The sequence below is a fragment of the Silurus aristotelis genome, assembly GCF_946808225.1.
Source record: "Silurus aristotelis genome assembly, chromosome: 14".
NCBI lineage: Eukaryota > Metazoa > Chordata > Actinopteri > Siluriformes > Siluridae > Silurus > Silurus aristotelis.
The window spans coordinates 7730715-7746360 of NC_139587.1; the positions used below are offsets into that span (position 1 = coordinate 7730715).

General features: G+C 36.8%; 2 protein-coding genes across 3 annotated transcripts in view; both read left to right on the top strand.

The window, feature by feature from the left end:
* The window catches only part of dusp1 (dual specificity phosphatase 1), a 3168-nt gene extending 2425 nt beyond the window's left edge, over positions 1 to 743 (top strand). Inside the window, exon 4 of the mRNA XM_083561342.1 lies at positions 1 to 743. This exon is cut by the window's left edge and continues 496 nt beyond it. The gene's annotated coding sequence lies outside the window, so the exon portion shown is untranslated.
* A 7099-nt stretch (positions 744 to 7842) lies between these two features.
* The window catches only part of neurl1b (neuralized E3 ubiquitin protein ligase 1B), a 33314-nt gene continuing 25510 nt past the window's right edge, over positions 7843 to 15646 (top strand). For both annotated transcript variants that reach the window (XM_083561334.1, XM_083561335.1), the window contains exon 1: positions 7843 to 8026. In XM_083561334.1, coding sequence (XP_083417460.1) covers positions 7933 to 8026 — 94 coding nt within the window. In that variant the 5' untranslated portion in view covers positions 7843 to 7932. The remainder of the gene's footprint in view (positions 8027 to 15646) is intronic.

Here is a 15646-nt window from a genome sequence, read left to right on the forward strand (position 1 = left end):
ACCATGGTCTTGTTGATTCACTGATTACTTTAGTGTTTTTTATAGCAGGATTCTTGCTCCTAAACTATATCTTCATGCAGTTCTGGTTAGGAATAGGTGGCTGGTCCAGATTGTTCACCAGGACTGCCTTTGTTTTGAAAACACTCAATGTTGATTGAACTGAAGAGAATGGGCATTCATCAGAGTGTGAATTTTTGTTGTCTGTTTGCTGCAGTCACCACAATTTGAGCCTTGCAACTGATAATCATTGGGCCTTCTGTTTTCTCAGGAAGAGTAATCTTTATTTCTTGACTCTCTTAATCTTTGTTTATCATACACACAATCTGAAGTGGCTGCAAGTTGTCAGACTTTAAGGTGCTAACCTGACTGAATGTCCCCTCTTTCTTTTTCTTTTCTTCTCTTTTTTTCTGAATAATGAATGTATTTATTTTCTATGGCAAGACCTTCTGCCTTCGGACAATGAAAGTGAAACATTGCTCTTTTTAAGGGCCTCTGTGCCTTTCAGACGTTCAACCAGCCTATCAAGATGTTTGTTTTGTCTTGTAAACAAACACGAAATACCTCATGTGTGTGTAATTTTGGCAGTCCTGCAAGATCCACAACCTATAAAATTGGGAGTGACTTCCAGGAGACTGTATCAATATGTGATATTTATTTACTAAATTAATATATTTCATATGGTATATTTTTTACAATCTTTGTGATATGTTTTGATACTGACAAATAAAATGTTTTGTACATCACACTTGTTTGGCATTATGAATGATTTATAGGCATAACCATAACTTCACATAGCACATACAGGAAATTTACAGTTTATGTAGTATTAAAATAGTCATAAAATATTATAAAAAAATTAAGCAAAGGAGGGTGGTGTCACTGACTAAACTTGATGTCTGCTGTTGCTCTGGTTAAAGGAGTTTTAAAGAATTAGTTAAAACTGTGGCGTGTGTGCACTGATGTAATTTTGATTTGCGTACAAGATGAGATCAGATTAGTCCTTGGTACACGCTGACTCAACCCCAGAACCGACAAGATCTGCAATAATGATAAACAAATGTCTCAACAAGGTAATAATTAAAAACTGAAACAAACTCTTTAATAAAAAAATAAAATAAATATAATAACTGCCTGTAAATTAAAACAATTTGGATACTTTTATAACAAAGGTTAGTGTGTGGGTTTTTTTTCTCAATGCTAATTGATGTTAATATGATATAATGATTACAAGCACTAAACACTAAAGAGCACAAAAAGCACTAGGAGCTGGCTGTCTGGTGCAACCACCACAACCTGGAGCTCAACACGCTCAAAACAGTGGAGATGATCGTGGACTTTAGGAGAAATCCCCCAGCACTCCCCCCACTCATCATCATAAACAGCACTGTAACAACAGTGGAGCCATTCAAGTTTCTGGGTACCACCATCTCTCAGGACCTGAAGTGGGACAATAACATTGACTCCATTGCTAAAAAAAACAGAGGATGTACTTTCTTCGCCAAATGAGGAAATTCAACCTGCCACAGGAGCTGCTGAAAAAAATTATACTCGGTCATCAGAGAGTATGTCCTGTGTACACCTATAACTGTCTGGTTTGATTCAGCTACCAAATAAGACATCAAGATTCTACAGCGGACAGTCAGAGGATTATATGTGTCCCACTGCTCAATCTCCAGGATCTTCACTCATCCACAGTGGGGGAAAAGGGCTAAGAAAATCTCTATGGTCCCCACACACCCAGCCCACTCTCTCTTCACTGTTGCCCTCTGGTCAGCGCTACAGAGCATCGTCCACCAGAACAGCCAGGCACAAAAACATTTTTTCCCCCGCAGTCTATACTTGAACAATTAAAATATTCATAACTACACATTGCCCATCATAACTGACACATTTATACATAGAATCCAATGGTACATTTGTAAACTGCACACTTGTAAATAACATCTGTACATTTATTTAAACAATATTTTTACTCTGTATATATTGCATTATTTAATTGTCTGGTTTACTATTCTGTTACGCTATGTCTTTACCTTTTCCTGCACCAGAAGCTCCTGACGCCAAGTCAAATTCCTTGTGTGTAAGCATACTTGGTAATAAAGCTATTTATGATAGTGATTCTGATTCTGATAAACAGATAGGGTGTAAGTCACCCCAGATGTGGTGTTCTCACACACCCACATACATTTGTACCCTCATTCACACCTAAAGGCAATTTAGAGTGGCCAATGAACCAAAATGCATGTTTTTGGACAATGGAAGAAATGAGAGAACCCAAAGAAAACCCATGCAGACATGCAGTAAACCAAGCTCAGGTTTGAACTTAGGACCACGCAGCAGTGTCACAGCAATGCTACCCATATTTTTCTCTTCAATAAAGAATTGATTTGCCTTGTTTCTAGAGGAAATGGTAAATTGTAGATGTATACAGTGGGATAAAAACAGGAGAACACGGGGAGAACATAGGAAATGCTGCACAGACATTAACTTAAGATCCGGTTCAACCCCAGGACCCTATAGGATGTGACAATACTACCCACATTATTTCTTCAATTAATACAATGATTTGTCTTCTTTCTAGAGGAAATGGCAAAATGTATGTGTATTCTCATTCTTTTGAACTCACTTGCATTAAAATTGTTATTAGTGAATAAGCAGTTAAATTAATAGTTATAAGCCAATAATGCACAGATGTGATACAATCAGTGCATATGCCTTTAACACAATTTTATATGTTGAAATTGTACATTAAGCTAATCTGAATACTAGAGGTATATAATAATAATAATAATAATAATAATAATAATAATAATAATAATAATGATAATAATAATTAAACAAATTGTTTAACATGGTGAATGTTTTGTTAAATTGAATTTCTAAGCTTCTAGTAAATCTCGAAGTGATCATATTTACGAAATCACAAATATCTTGTTTTGAGCATCTAATCTTTTACAATAATAATTGTTATTTTAACCTACAACCATTATAACCTTGTGTCTTAGCTGGTCAGAAAATTCAATTATATGGTCAGAAGACATTAAGTTGCTGTCAGTGGTGAAATGTATGTGGGAAACAGACTGACCCTTTCATATTCAAACTGGCCATATGTAGCGGCACTCCACCCTGTGTGACACTGTGCATTGGAATTTCACAGTGGTAATGTTGTGCTGTGTAGAGTCATTATCAATGTCCTTCATTGTCTGAGGCACAGGGTCTCAGTGAGCTTCACTGATCCCTGTCAGCGGGTCTGGGGTGAACACTTGGCCAGGCACTTCTCTGAGTACAATGGGAGCAGCTGCAAGGCGTTTGGGAAAAGTGTGCAACTATAGCGCACTTAGTGTTTGGCCATACACATCTTTTCTAAAGCCTTCTATGGGTGACAGAGAGGAGCACCTTCAGAGGCTCATTTATTCTTTTTTTTGCAAATTAGCCCAACGCCGGCAGTGACAGCAGCCAGCTGATCATACTTAGTGAACCTTCTGTGCATGGAAATGTCTACACTCTGCCATTGCATTAAAATCCCCACAGCTATTTTCACAGCTGCTCTTTGTACCTAGGCTGTTAGTTTATAAATTGTTTGCCTTCAAATGCACACACTGTTTTGCATTTTATTCACATTGGTCGAAATTACTTTAAATCAGCAGTACACAGCTTCAGGTGCAAGGTCCCTCGATTTTTTTCAATGTGTTGACTTTTAATGTACACTAGCGGCTAATATACAATTTAAGCTATCAAATAAAATAAGTGAAATCATAAATCTTGTGCTCTATGAGTTTTAATAAAGAGTTATTAGAGGCAGGATTGAGAGTATTTTTGTTGTCTGCTTTTCAGTCTTGAAAATCTATGTTGTACATAGGTATGCATTAGGACTTTCATTCTTGTTAGATTTGATGTAAGTGTTATTATTATTTTTTTTTTTACTTTTGTTTGCTTACACATGTACATCTCAAATCATGCAAAACCAGATATATCATAACAATACTATTGTAAATACTTTACATGTTCGAATGTAAAATATTCAAGAAAATATATGTAATATTCTCCATTACTCTTGGACAACAGAGGAAGAAGGTGTTTACTAAAATACTACCCAAGGTGAAGATATTGACAACACCATAGCTTACTCATTCTTGTGTTTTTGTGTTTACACACCAATCATGAATGTAAACGAAATGAAATGGCCAAAGGTCTTATTTGGCATTTGGAAGATGACCTAATCATCGCCTTTTTTCTGTATGATTTTTAATATAGGGGACCTTATCCTATACACATCTAGAACCTTACTCACAAACAGACTATTTGGTCTTTCTAAAATCTTAAAGTAAAAGGTTAACCGATTATAGGTGGTGTATTTTCTTAACTCAACAGCATTAAGCAACAGTGTTCACACCCACAGAGAGGAAGGAAGAGGTCAGTAACCTCAAACTCAACTAACTAGATTTCCAACATTTAGAGTCGTTTAATTTGGCAATGTAGTTATATAATGAGGATGTTTTGGTTTTATGTTGACAACCTGATAGGTTTCAGATTTCAGAGATTTTTGGCAAGTTTATAATTCCTTTATTTCCTGTATAATGTCATATGTATAATTATTTTTTAATTATTTGAATTCAACTGTGTTGTAAATGCCGACACTAAATTCCTTTTTATTACTTTTATATGAAAAAGCCATAAAAAAGCACGTTTAAAATATGGTTTTGTAATAAGGTTTGTGGCCTAAAAAGTTTTTTTTTTCAAGTGATCATATGCAAAACATAAAAAAAAAAAGTCATTCAAAAGGTCAGTTCAGGTCAGATACATAAAAAACAATGATCACTATGACTTATTGTCTGACAATCAAGAAAAAAAAAAGCAGAAATCTACATATTTTGTAATAACATAAGTTTAACGTCATTAACATGTAATTCAACAAAATGGTAATAATTAAAAGCTATCAATGTTCTTATAGTTTTGTTACAATACTTCTAAATCTATGTAATGAGCTGAGTGGACAGAAATTTTATTTTATTTTATTTTATTTTTATTTTATTAAAAAATATATATTTTATTTATTTATTATTGGCACAACTACAATTTTAATACATTACAATTTACCATGATCTACTTATTAATTATTCATTATTTTAAGCTTAATAACTTAATAATAAGAATCAGAATCATCTTTATTGCCAAGTATCATGGGTTACATGTACATAGATTTTTTTCATGGTCTGCTGGTGCTAAAAAAATTAAAAACTATAGAAACTAGGAAAATAAAATTAAGAAATTAGTAATAAATAAAGATAAAGCCATTAAATATACAGTTTGTGTAGTGTATGTCTTTCTAATATAAGTGAGGCAGTGCAATTATTATATTTCCTGATTAAATCCAAGGTGCGGGTTTACAATATAGTAGTTCTTTTGTGTTACACATGTGACACATTTGAAATGAACAGTTTGGGGTTTACATTACTGTAATGTTGGTGTCTATGGTAGCAGGTCAAACATGACAATGGGTCCTTGATATTATTGGTGACGTTAGTTGCGTATACACATAATACATCTTATCATCAACTCAAGTCTTAAAACAAATTTCATCAAAATTTAGACACATGCTACCAAACATTGTGATTCTACGACTTACCCTATGGTAACTATAGTACAGGATGTTCTCTTTCACCATCCACTGTTAGTGGAATGACCTAACTCTATTCAAACAGTCAAATCCATCACAATCGTCAAAAAACCAAGTGAAAACGCATCTCTTCCATGAGCATCTAACAGCCTCTTTTTATCCCTTCTTGTCCATTTTTTCACATTTTTAAACAATGCATAAAACCTTGCAATTTTCATGTTTATTTTCATCTTATAAGATATCACTTGTTGTATTCCTCAACTGTAAGTCGCTTTGGATAAAAGTGTCTTCCAAATGAATAAATGTAAATGCAAATGCAGGTTTGAATTATGTGGAAATTAAAGTGATAAAATAAATATAGTGATGTATATTTGAGTAATGTTTAAACATTTTGATTATATTGTAAAATTGTACCCAAGATCCTCAGTATCTTCAGTTGCCAAAAGTTTGACCAACTAGTATGAAATATTGATGGAGAACATTTGACTTTCATGGGCAAACTCAGTTTACTAAAAAAGACTCATGGATTAAAACACAAATCTATTTGCAGTGATAATACTGCAAATTTATCGAAAGAAAATATCTAATGAATCTTTCAAAGTGTGACTACTTTCCATAGCACTTTAATATGACTCATTCCATCACATGTCTCTTTCCTTTCCCTTACAAACCTAAAATGGTTGCTGTCAACTGACTTTTACTCACTTAGCATAGCATTAACTAATTGCATCATTCATATTCATACAATGACAGATTTATGTAAAATATAACTGGATAAATCCTATAAGTAGTGTTTTAGGCATTAATGGTGTGTGCCTCAAACAAGCTTAGAAAATGAACACAGACCTATTATAAGCTAGGTGTGGTGTACAAAGTGTTTGAGCATAGGTAGCATCGTTACAAGGATATTTCTGAATAAATTATGCTGTTTAATTATTAGAAACATTCAATGGATTTAGATTTTTTTCTTCTATGAGGAGAATAGAGGCAAAGAGAAAGACAGTTGGAGAGAGAGAAAGAGAGAGAGAGGGGGGGGGAGTAAGGCAAAAACAGTGCAAAGACATGATCTATGAGATATGATCTACATATTTATCTGCATTTGTCAATTGCACATTTGCTAGGGTTAGGGTTAAACTGCATTGCGTTGCTGTGTACCTGTACTATGCAATGACAATAAAGTTTAATCTATCTATCTATCTATCTATCTGTCTGTCTGTCTGTCTGTCTGTCTGTCTGTCTGTCTGTCTGTCTGTCTATCTATCTATCTATCTATCTATTTATCTATCTATCTATCTATCTATCTATCTATCTATCTATCTATCTATCTATCTATCTATCTATCTATCTATCTATCTATCTATCTATCTATCTATCTATCTATCATGATAATAACCATAACCCTAAGCCACAAAAGATAGTAAGAGAAGCAGAATAATTTTAAGAATGATAAGACTGAAACAGAAAAGCTGAGTGAGGGACAGAGGGACAGCTGAAGTGCGCAAGTGCTTATGATATATTGGTGAACTGCGCCCCCTGGTGGAATTTCGTTGCAGCTCACTAAATATTTTGTCATTTAAATTTGTATTAGGCTGAAGGTAAACATTATGATTGCATGCATATATTAATTATTTGTATTAATTGATTACTTATATTAATGGGTTATATGAATTACTTAGTTTAACTGGTTATATTTCTTTCTTTTATTAGTTCCTTGAATAAATTAGTTATATTAATTCCTTTTATTAGTTTAAATTAATTGGTTATAATAATTCCTTGCATTAGTCTCAGGTTTGAAAGAGGCAGATTTGGAGCACAGAGTAGTATAGAGACGGGTGATCCGCTGTAGCGACACCTAATGGGAGAAGCCGGAAGAAAAAGAATACATTCCTTGTATTAGTTCCTTATATTAATTGGTTATTTTAGATATATTTTACAGTACAGGTTCCGTTCACTCATTAGCTAATCAGCGTTTAAATCAGGTGTAACAATAGTAACAGCCACGGTGTATGTGTGTGTGTGTGTGTTTGTGTGCGTGGCGCGCGCGCGCGCGCTACTGGAAAACCGGAAGCGTGTTTCCCGCTAGCCGCTCCTCTCGCGCTCTGGCTCGTCATTGGGCGATGAAGCGCGTTTCGCGCACGTGGATCTGTTGTACCATTTCAAACTGCACGCGGGCGGGCTTTTTCCTGTTTGCTCTCTCGGTCACGTGAGCCTTTGCTTCCCCCTGGGTGCGAGTCAGGAATGTGACAGCACTGAAACAGCAGCCTGAGGACTCGATTCTGTAGTCTGACCATTTGCATGCAAAAGAAGGCTTTACTATGGGGAACAACGAGTCATCATCTCTGTTTCCTCAGCAGCTCATCCCCACAAATGAAGTGCACAGATCTGAGTGGCAGGCCTCCATCCGGCAAGGTTAGTTCTGCTTTGTTTTTTTTTTGTTTTTTTAACTCACAAATACCACTCTGACAAATAAATGAGTCTAAGAAATACACCTCTAGCTCGTATTCAGCATATTCACTATATTCTATTTATGTAGGATGACATGCACTAATGCATTTCAAATTTCAGTCCCAAGGACAGGAAACATATAGTTTCATTTTGTGCATTTTATTAGTGCTATGAGGATATGAATCCATATGGGTATGCTCATTGTGGTATATTGGTATTGGCAAGCCTGGTCAACATTAAACAGCTGTCATATACATTAAACAGCAGCACATGCTTTGCTTTTGCAAAATTCCCACAGCATTACATGCAAGAACCTACACTTTATCATCCAGAAAGCTTGTTATGAAACTGTAGCCGCTTTGTTTACATGATTTATATGATAACATTCTACTGAAACTGCAGGTTTGTACTACGATTTCACTTTCTGTAGTCTGTTGCATTGTAATGACATGTATACCTCACTACCATATACAGTAACATATTCTGGTTGGTTGAAATTGAACCACACACACACACACACACACACACACACACACACACACACACACACACACACACACACACACACACACACATGTTTTCATTTTCAATTTACCAGAACATATGTATGTGTGTGTGTGTGTGTGTGTGTGTGTGTGTGTGTGTGTGTGTGTGTGTGTGTGTGTGTTTGTGTGTGTGTGTTTGTGTGTGTGTGAGACAGGTTGTACATTGTATCCATACATTAATGATAATATCCTTCACTCCTGCAGCAAGTTCAAAGAAGATAAAATTGTATATTTAACTGTTACAGTAAATGAGAGTTTTGTTTTTTTACGAGTGAAATTATAGTATATCCTTATACACTTAACTGCTATATTGTTATTGTTTATACTTGAATAGTATGTAAAATATTGACATTAAAATATTATTAAAACATTAAAACATTTCTCATATAATCATATACTGTCTGTATAAGTCCTATAGTCTTTAACAAAGTCTTCTGTATTTTCTTCTGAACAAAACCAGATGAGGTCGTTCATATTTTCATGGGAATGTTTGTGCAGACACTGCATGTTGTACCAGATATTTTTGGAGTGGGACAGGAAGTATTACTCCCAGGATACTGAACCCACTGGCTTCTGTGTTGCTGGAGATGTCCATTCCCAGGACCTTTTCAGTTTGTGGGAACACTAGAATAGAAACTTTAATGACATACTAGGGTGACATCTGACCCCTAAATGCCACTCAACTCTATTTTATTGACTTCATTAACTCAATAAAAAGTAATATGGACAGTAGGAAAGTAGCCTCATCACTCATAAGCGTCTATTTATTTTCTCATGTGTCAAGTTATAGAAGTGCACACAATTTTGTTATTATAAGTAATTTTTGTAGTTCCAAGCAGATTTGTCACTTCGGTCTGAGCAGTATTCATGAAATTGTTCAACTTGTGTTGTCACTAATATCCACTAGATGGCATCTGTGATTTAGTGACGGCGCTCAATTTGATCACTTGCTACACACACACACACACACACACACACACACACACACACACACACACACACACACACACACGTATATATATATATAAATATAACGGAATATATAAAGTATTATGTAAGCTATTTATTGCAATAATAAATATAATGATGCTTGATACACTATGATAGCTTGGATATTCTGTATAATGTGGTGACTATGATAATAAGCACCATCTATATAATTGCTTATAAAAGATTTTAAATTATGTCCCAAATGTCTTAAATGCTAGATTTAATATGTAGTCAGCACATTTAATTTTTATGTTCGTGTTATTTTATGTTAATAGGGTGACTTGCTATTCCTTTCAGATTCTCAATATTCATGTGAAATCGAGCTACCTGTAAACTGCTAAAACATGCAATGGGTAAATTCTCCTGGTCCTATTGCATATCTTATACTTATTAACGTATTAAATCTTAATCCTTCCCATTCCAATCAAAATGTAAATAATAACAGGATTGTTCAAAGAATTAGACAGACAGACAGACAGACAGACAGACAGACAGACAGACAGACAGCAGACTCTTGCTCTGTTTGTACTCATGTATAAATTATATAAGTCTAAAATCTATCTTTATATTATCCACACATGTGTACAAAACTAATGAGTGCTGATGTAAACATTTTTTTCACAGCATTGTGTTGTAATAAAATATTTAAAATAACCCACACCGCTATTATACGATATTACACACCCAAATGCTGTTGCTCGTTCAAATTTAGCCAGCACATCTACTTTGCTGACAACACTTAAATATTTAAAGGGGCCTGTGAGTTTGATGAGTATGGCTCTGTTTGCCTTCATATGGGAGCGCCAACAATTTGGCTCTGCTTTCCTTACAGACCTGTTTGACGAGCTAGACATGACTCACATCTGCAACAGTCTTTGAGTGTTAGCCAAGCAGATCAAGTAGTTATTTTGTTGATGATCAATTATGTTGGATCTGCATTTTGAAACGCAAGCGCTGAGTAGTTCACATGGTGTTATGATCAGTAGAAAGTGATGCAGAAGCACATAGCTGCACATGCGGATGTTGTGGATAACAGAATGGTAATGCACGTGAGTTCCAAAATGAAGTGTCCAAGTATATAAGCCATGCACTTTTCTCTTATCTTAAACTAAACTTACATCGAATACAAAGAGATTCAATGTTTAAAAAAGTTTCTGTTCTTATTTTTTATTTCTTTTTATCTAAGCAGGAAGGACACATGGTGTGTTTTACAACATATGCTTTACTCAGAGCTACTAAGTGTCATAAAAAGCATGCAAACATTGTGAATAGTGCCTGAGTTCAGCTTTCATCAGTCTCGGTATAAACTACATCAGACACATGTCCAGCTGAAGTAGACACTAACCGAGGAGCATGCGCCTGCTTACTTAGCCCACTGCTGGTTGTTAATAATGTAAAAGGATCCTTTGGGTTATTAGTTCCACTATCAGAGAGGAAGCTGCCATATTTACAGCTCTCAAAATAGCATCCTCAGCTAGCACTCGTAACTGTATCAGTGCCCTCTTCAGAAGTGAGGGGCCGCGGGAAGTGTCTCTACACACTACGAGGGGTGGAAAGCAGAAGGAAAGAATGGCACAGATGGACGGAAGCCAGCAGAAACTCAGGGGCTAGAGGTGAAAAGCAAAATGGCCAACCATTTCCCGTTAAATCAGTCTCCATTGGGAAACGGTTATGTGATACGCTGTGACCCAGAGCCGAGGCACACTATCGTTCATTCCGGTTAGATTTGTCAGGGAGAAAATAAACAATATACTAACAATGGGTGGAACTGCTATCTCTACTTGTCACTATGGTAGAAGGAGGAGCTCACTTGAGCTACATGTTAATGCCATTAACATGACTATCAACTAAAGTTCAGTCTAAAAAAAAAAAATCCCTTTTAGCTTTGTCTAAAAATGTCGAAACCTTCCTCTGACATTTTTTTGATCCAATCTGAAAAAGGTGGCTTCACAATGCTGTTTGTGTTGGACTGGAGTTTAGGAGGAGAGAGAGCCAAAATAATCAGATTTAATCAAAAGAAAATAAGTGAGCTGCCTTGGGGTTTCCACTGGCGCACTGGACCTTGCTTCTGATCGCATCTGCCAGTGTGCAAGGTGTGCGGGATTTACCCTAGAAAATTTATGGCACACTATCGCTAATACTGGTGAATTACACAATAGGCATTGTGTTTCTTCAAATGTCCTAGGAAAATTGTGCTCACTACTCTTGGATTCGTTATTTTTGGAAGACCTATGTATGAACTGACCTTTTGTATTGGAGTACTGGCTCAGAAGCCAATAACCTGAAAAAAGTAACAAATTATATATAGAGCAGTCAAACAGGGCTTTCATCACATTAATAGCAATTAAAAAGACTTCTAAATGAGAATGCTGTTAGTTATGCATGCTTAACATTATGCATTTTAAAATGAAGCAACTTAAAAATAAGGCTATGTAAAAAAATATTGCAAAAGATTTAAATTCTGTGCCACTATAACATATCCTCTTTCCTGGTGGCTCCATTCTCAGCATTCTCCTTCCGATATACCCCATTTCCCTCCTTTGCACATGTCCAAACCATCTCAGTCGGGCCTTTCTCACTTTGTCCCCAAAACATCCTACATGCGCAGTCTCTCCTCGTTACTCCCAATAAAAATCTCAGCATCTTTAGCTCTGCTACCTCCAGCTCCAACTCCTGTCTTTTACTCAATGCCACTGTCTCTAAACCATACAACATCGCAGGTCTCACCACAGTCCTATAAACTTTCCCTTTCACTCTTGCAAATACTCTTCTATCACAAATACCTCCTGCCACTCTTCTTCACCCACTCCACCCTGCTTGCACTCTTTTCTTTACTTCTCTAACACACTCTCCATTACTTTGCACTGTTGACCCCAGGTACTTAAACTCCTCCACCTTCACCACCTCTTCTCCCTGCAACTGCACTACTCCACTGCTCTCCATCTCATTCACACACATTTACTCTGTCTTTCTCCTACCGACTTTTAATCCCCTTCTCTCCAGCGTGTACCTTCACCTCTTCAGGCTCTTCTCAACCTGCTCCCTACTCTCACCACAAATCACAATATCATCCGCAAACATCATAGTCCATTGAGACTCCTGTCTGACCTTGTCCGTTCACCTGTCCATCACCACTACAAACAGGAAAGGGCTCAGAGCCGATCCTTGATGCAGTCCAACCTCCACCTTAAACCAGTCTGTCGTTCCTACTGCACATTTTACTGCTGTCACACTGTCCTCATACATGTCCTGCACCACCTTCACATACTTCTCTGACACACCTGACTTCCTCATTCAATACCTCATTCAAAACTCCTCTCTCGGCACCCTGTTGTACGCTTTCTCCAAATCCACAAACACACAATGCAACTCTTTCTGACCTTCTCTATACTTCACCATCAACATTCTTAAAGCAAATAATGTGTCTGTGGTGCTCTTCCTCAGCATGAAACCATACTGTTGCTCACAGATGGTCACCTCTTCTCTCAGCCTGGCTTCCACTACTCTTTCCCATAACTTCATGGTGTGACTGAAAAGCTTTATTCCCCAGTAGTTACTGCAGGTCTGCACGTCTCCCCTATTCTTAAAAACCGGTGCCAGCACACTCCTTCTCCATTCCTCAGGCATCCTCCCACCTTCCAAAATTTTGTTAAACAATTTGTTTAAAAACTCCACTGCCATCTCTCCTAAACATCTCCACGCTTCTACTGGTATGTCATCTGGTCCAACCAACTTTCCACTCTTCATCCTCTTAATGCGATGCTCTCACTTCCTCCTTATTAATCCTATCCACTTCCTGCTTCACCATTTCCACATCATCCAACTTTCTCTCTCTTATTTTCCTCATTCATCAGCTGTTTAAAATACTCCCTCCATCTTTTCAACACACTCTCCTCACTAGTCAACACATTTCCATCTGCATCTTTTGTTGCTCTAACTTGCATCACATCCTTCTCATCTTGGTCCCTCTGCCTGGCCAATCAGTACAAATCTTTTTCGCCTTTCTTACAGTCCAACTTCTCATACAGCCTTTTAATTGGCTTTCGCTACATCCCTTTACCTCCTGCCGCATCTCATTGTATTTCTTTTCTCATCTCTCTGCCGATCCCAATTCTGTTTCGCCAACCTTTTTCTCATTATGCTTTCCTGCACTTCCTCATTACATCACCACATATCTTTGTCTTCTTTTCTCTTTCCAGATGTCACACCAAGTACCTTTCTATCTTATCAGTTCTGCAGTAGTTGCCCAATCATCCAGCACCTCTTCACCACCACTGAGCCCCTGTCTGGCCTCTTCCCTGAATCTCACACTACAGTCTTCCTCCTTCAGTTTCCACCATCTTATTCTTTTTTCAGGCCTCACCCTCCTCCTCTTATTTTTTACCTCCAAAGTCATCCTACAGACCACCATTCGATGCTGTCTATATACACTATCCCCTGCCAACACCTGGATCCTCCTTCTTCTTAAAATGAGTATTTACCACTGCCATTTCCCTCCTTTTAGCAAAATAGAAAGAAAATGTCCACATCAGTCAGGAGCATGAGAACTTATAATATTATAGCAATTGTCTGAAATTCTATTCATTAGCTGTACACTTTTCCACTATGTTTGAACATCCGAATGACTGTTCCCATTTTCAAAGAGACAGAATATAATGTCTGAAGAAATGGACAAGAAATGGAATGTACAGGATGTGATCATATAAATGCTAATAGGTCTTTTTGCTTCTTGCTCACAAGTGAAATGAGAGGCAAGTTTACATGCTTTTCTGCAAGTGTGTGTTTTACTCAGTAAGTTTCAAAGAGTAAGGCCTGCTTGAGAGTAAAGCCTGCTTCATAAATGTATAGATTTATTTAAAATAAATGCAAATTTGTAATTTTTTAGCGAGTAAGTGATTTGTAAGTGATTTACCATAAGATACCATTGTTATCTAACCAAAATGCTGTTTATAGCAGATGATACTTGGAAAAAGCTTTTCTGGGGAAAGGGCAGGCGCTGAACTTCTTCATGAAGCATGATTCTTTATAAACTGTCATGTGGGGCCCTCTAATCGTACATTTTTTATGTGACATACTTCAGCATATGGTGTTTTGGGGTCACTGTTGTAATAAAAATTCTAGTTCATGTTTTATGTGTACACTGCCCTAGATCACACTTATGGTTATTGAAGTCACTTGTGGGTTTATCAGCATGTAAACTCGATGAATGTCTTTCATCGTTGTCCTTCCCTGAGCCTGTAAATAATCAGTGTCCAGAACAGTAGGCCAAAAGCAGCCTATAATGTCTTGACCCCACTAAGAGCCCTATAGCCACTCTCTCCAGGGGGCCCATTTGCTTTGGCAACAGCTCATTTGGTGTTGCTAACCTTGTGTAGAGGAGATGCCACAAGGCTCCCTGGGCTAGTTGAAGCGGGTATTAAAATAGCACTTGACAGAGCAGCTGGGCATGGCTGTGTGTGTGTGTATGTGTGTGTGTGAGTAACAAGTAACATCAGTCTAGTGGATCCCTTAAAACTTGTATTTATCATAGGCTTTTTCAATCTGACCTTCACTAAAAGGCCAACAGTGACTCATGCAGTCAACCCCAGAATTATTGTCACCCTTCAAGAGAATGAATAAAAAAAAAGCATCACAGCTAATGATAACATGTTTTCAGGTATTTGAAGACACTTCCATCTAAGACAATTATTATGAATATTTCTTTATTTTATTTAGCAAATAGTATTTGGTCTCAAAAACAAGTTGCATAAGTTTTAGGAAAACAATTTCTGCAAAGTTGCAAGACAACGGCTCTGGGTATTAACCTCTTTCAGAGGCTTTTAGATGAGGCGACAACATCAGATTTGGCATTAGTGCTGTATCTGATACAATAGGATTTGATTTACTACTCTCCAATCGATATGTGACAGACTTTGTTCAGAATCTGCAGAAACATTAATAATCGATTAATAATCGGCTTCAAGAAACTTCAAATAATGACCCTAATCCTACTGCATATCCAAATCATTACCATTTCTGGGGGGTATTGCATTGCAATTGATGTTTTAAT